This window comes from Limulus polyphemus, unplaced genomic scaffold (genome assembly GCF_000517525.1).
Source record: "Limulus polyphemus unplaced genomic scaffold, Limulus_polyphemus-2.1.2 Scaffold7843, whole genome shotgun sequence".
Classification (NCBI taxonomy): domain Eukaryota; kingdom Metazoa; phylum Arthropoda; class Merostomata; order Xiphosura; family Limulidae; genus Limulus; species Limulus polyphemus.
Genome location: NW_013673453.1, coordinates 5,846 through 9,046, shown reverse-complemented (window position 1 = coordinate 9,046; position 3,201 = coordinate 5,846). Strand labels below are relative to the sequence as shown.

Genomic DNA, 3,201 nt, shown 5'->3' with positions numbered 1-3,201 from the left:
TACCAGATCTGAAATACTCTTTACTTGGGTTTAATTCCCAGATGTGAATCATTCTTTACTTACGTTTAAATACCAGATCTGAAATACTCTTTACTTGGGTTTAATTCCCAGATGTGAATCATTCTTTACTTACGTTTAAATACCAGATCTGAAATACTCTTTACTAGTGTTTAATTCTCAGATGTTATGTATTTTATTTGTGTTTAAATCCCAAATATGAAGTATTCCTTACTTGTGTTTAATTCTGAGATGTGAAGACTTCTTCCTTTGAGTTTAATTCTCAGATGTAAGCATTCATTACTTGTGTTTAATATAGGTTTATGATAGAATTCTTCACCTATGAAATTAGAATAATGTTCTATAAGGTATGTACTTATGGATGCCAATGTTTATATCTCATACAGAGTGGCTGTAATGTCTGTTGTTCCCTACTCCACTACAATTATCATTCGGAGAAGTCTGTCAAGTAGGCCAAGGCATGACACCAGACTGGATAAAAATCATAGATTTCTGGTTGACAGAATTCTGCGAGTAGACCATGCTGGTGAACTTGGAGCCGATAGGATTTATGCAGGTCAAATGGCAGTTCTCGGCAGAACAAGTGTTGGTCCTGTTATTAAGGAGATGTGGGATCAAGAGAAGGAGCACCTTCGTACCTTTGAGCAACTTGTACCAAAATATCGAGCTCGACCAACAGCGCTGATACCTTTCTGGAACATAGCTGGTTTTATTCTTGGAGCTAGTGAGTTTCTTGTCATCTCTTTGTTTTTAAGCTGAAAGTTTCAACAGGAATAACTTGTAAATTACAAGGAATAACTTGTAAATTAATTGTTATATTAACAATTATTACAGGAATTAATATAGTTGATAATCTTTAGTTTTTTTTCATTATTGGACATTGAAAACGGTTTTAATCACATCAAATTATTTTGAACATATTTTTAGTTATTCCAGGTTATTTTTTGAATTTTTTTGTAGTGATGATTTTTTATTTTTTTTGTAGCATCTTTATTATCTTTTATACTTAGCTTTGGAATTACTGGCTAGTAGATTTTTTGTTAAAGTAGAGAAGTTTCTGAATATTTTATAAATTTACAGAGCTCTCCAATGAGACATAACTAATGAATGTACAGTAAATGTGTGTATTTAATGTTTCTGACATTGTTCTCAACAACTGAAATTCTGAGATCTCTTTTTTTTGTTTGTTTTCTGTTGTGGTTTTAGTTATGTTGTTCTTCTATGTATTTAACAACTAGCTATAACAGACTTAATCATGATTAACTTTACTAGCTAAGATACATGACTGTTGTGATGTTGATGCTATTAAAAGAAAAACAATTTTCTGAGTATTATGAGTTTCTCTAACACATTGCTGTAATATAGCTTTCTTTAAATATAGCAATAATGGAAAGGTGTGAAGAAAGGCTGCAGAATTACCAATTCTGAAATGATATTCTTACCTTTCTGTATACAGTAGCTATTTCTTGCTTGTCTGCCTTTGAGATTTTGTGCATGCCATTAGCCTTTAGTTGTCTCCCATCTATGATATTGTTACGTCTCCATTTGTTAATTAATTTTCCGTAACTTCGTTCCGACGAAACTTTAGCGACACAAGTCCTTACTTAATAAAACTGGTTTATTCTTTCTGAATATAACTTTACCGATACACTTATTTTCAACAGTCGCTCTATAACAAACGTTTTAACAACGAACGTTAACTTCAACAATACTTTCTGACTGCAGTTCAATTACTCACTACCTACACACATTATCTAGCAAATGCTAGATCACTCCTGAAGGAACAGGATAGTTCTAGAAACGTGGCGTGACACTAGTCACGTGACATCGCTGACGCAACAATATGTTTTAACATGAACTTCGGAAATGCGTGATGTAATCATCGTTTGAAAATAGCCCTCCACCAACAGGAGGATGACACCTCCTCCATGTGTAGTAGGTACCCATAAGCACTTGCACTCAAAATTAATTTAATTCTTTTCCTTGGCAATGTCGTTAACAGACGTGTTTATTGAAGTTTAAACTTTGCTCATTGTGCTGAAATTTGCACTGCTTGTATTCCAGTGATAACATGAATTCATCTTATTTTGTTTTGTTTCAACCTTTCATTTACTGTATACAAAGAAAAATTGATGTCAAGAATTATTTTAATAACAATAAATTCTAGAACAGATACTCACCTCTTCCTGAATTCCTGGTATCTGCCAAAGAGCCTTGTGAAAACTCCCACCTAATCTCACTTAGAACCATGTCAATTTGCACCACTTCATGATGATGTAATCTTGCAACAGAATCCTCCACCAATAAAAGTGGGACACACATGACTCCCTCTACATTCACACTCAGTAATCCTTATTCTTTTCCTAAGCCTTGTTGTGTTTTGAGTTTGCTGAGATTTATGACTTTTTTTTTTTACTTTCACTTGATTGAGTTTTAACATAATTGTATGAGTAATGAAATTACAAAATCCAAAATAGAAAATACAGTAATGGTGCAAAACTGACAATATTAAAAAAATTCTTATTGGTAAACGCGTCCTAAAGCCTTCGAGCCACATGTTAAGTGTTGTTTTTATTTTATTTCACCCTAACTCTTTTATTAAGTTTTATTCTCATTAGAAACTCGATGAAGGGCCTGAAACATTATTTTTGTATTTACCAATAAAAATGTTTTAATTTGGCAAGTTTTTCACCATTACTATATTTTCTGTTTTGGATTTTGTAATTTCATCACCCACACGATTCTTTTATTATAAGAACTAAAGAAACTTTTACCTGCAACCATGTCTAACATAAAATGACTCGTCAACAACTTATGGTTTTTAGATGCTTAATGTCTTAAATTCATATTCCAGCGTCATCTTCACAAGAGGCCTTTTGTTATTCAAAAGTACACTACATAAGACTCAGTATAATAGCTACATCATTTTCGTGAGCACTTGTCTTTACCACAAAATTATTCCTAATGGTTTAAGTTATGTTATTACAGTCTACAAAACTACAACAACAACAGATTCAACTACTGCAGGATATGGCGAGAAGCCGGGCTCAGTGGCGGTCGTGCTGTAGGCATCTTATTGGTTTGTCTGCCTAATCTTGTCTGTCTGCCAAGTCCACTGGCGAGCGAGGCATGTTATGATGCGTGGCAGTGAAAGCCGCAAGGAAGCTGTCGTGCTAATGTCGC

At 33.7% G+C, this 3,201-nt stretch overlaps 1 protein-coding gene across 3 annotated transcripts in view; it reads left to right on the top strand.

The window, feature by feature from the left end:
• Positions 1-3,201, top strand: part of LOC106474909 (5-demethoxyubiquinone hydroxylase, mitochondrial-like) — a 13,433-nt gene that overhangs the window by 5,101 nt on the left and 5,131 nt on the right. For all 3 annotated transcript variants that reach the window (XM_013935607.2, XM_013935606.2, XM_013935605.2), the window contains exon 2: positions 405-742. In XM_013935607.2, the coding sequence (XP_013791061.1) occupies positions 415-742 (328 nt within the window). In that variant the 5' untranslated portion in view covers positions 405-414. The remainder of the gene's footprint in view (positions 1-404; positions 743-3,201) is intronic.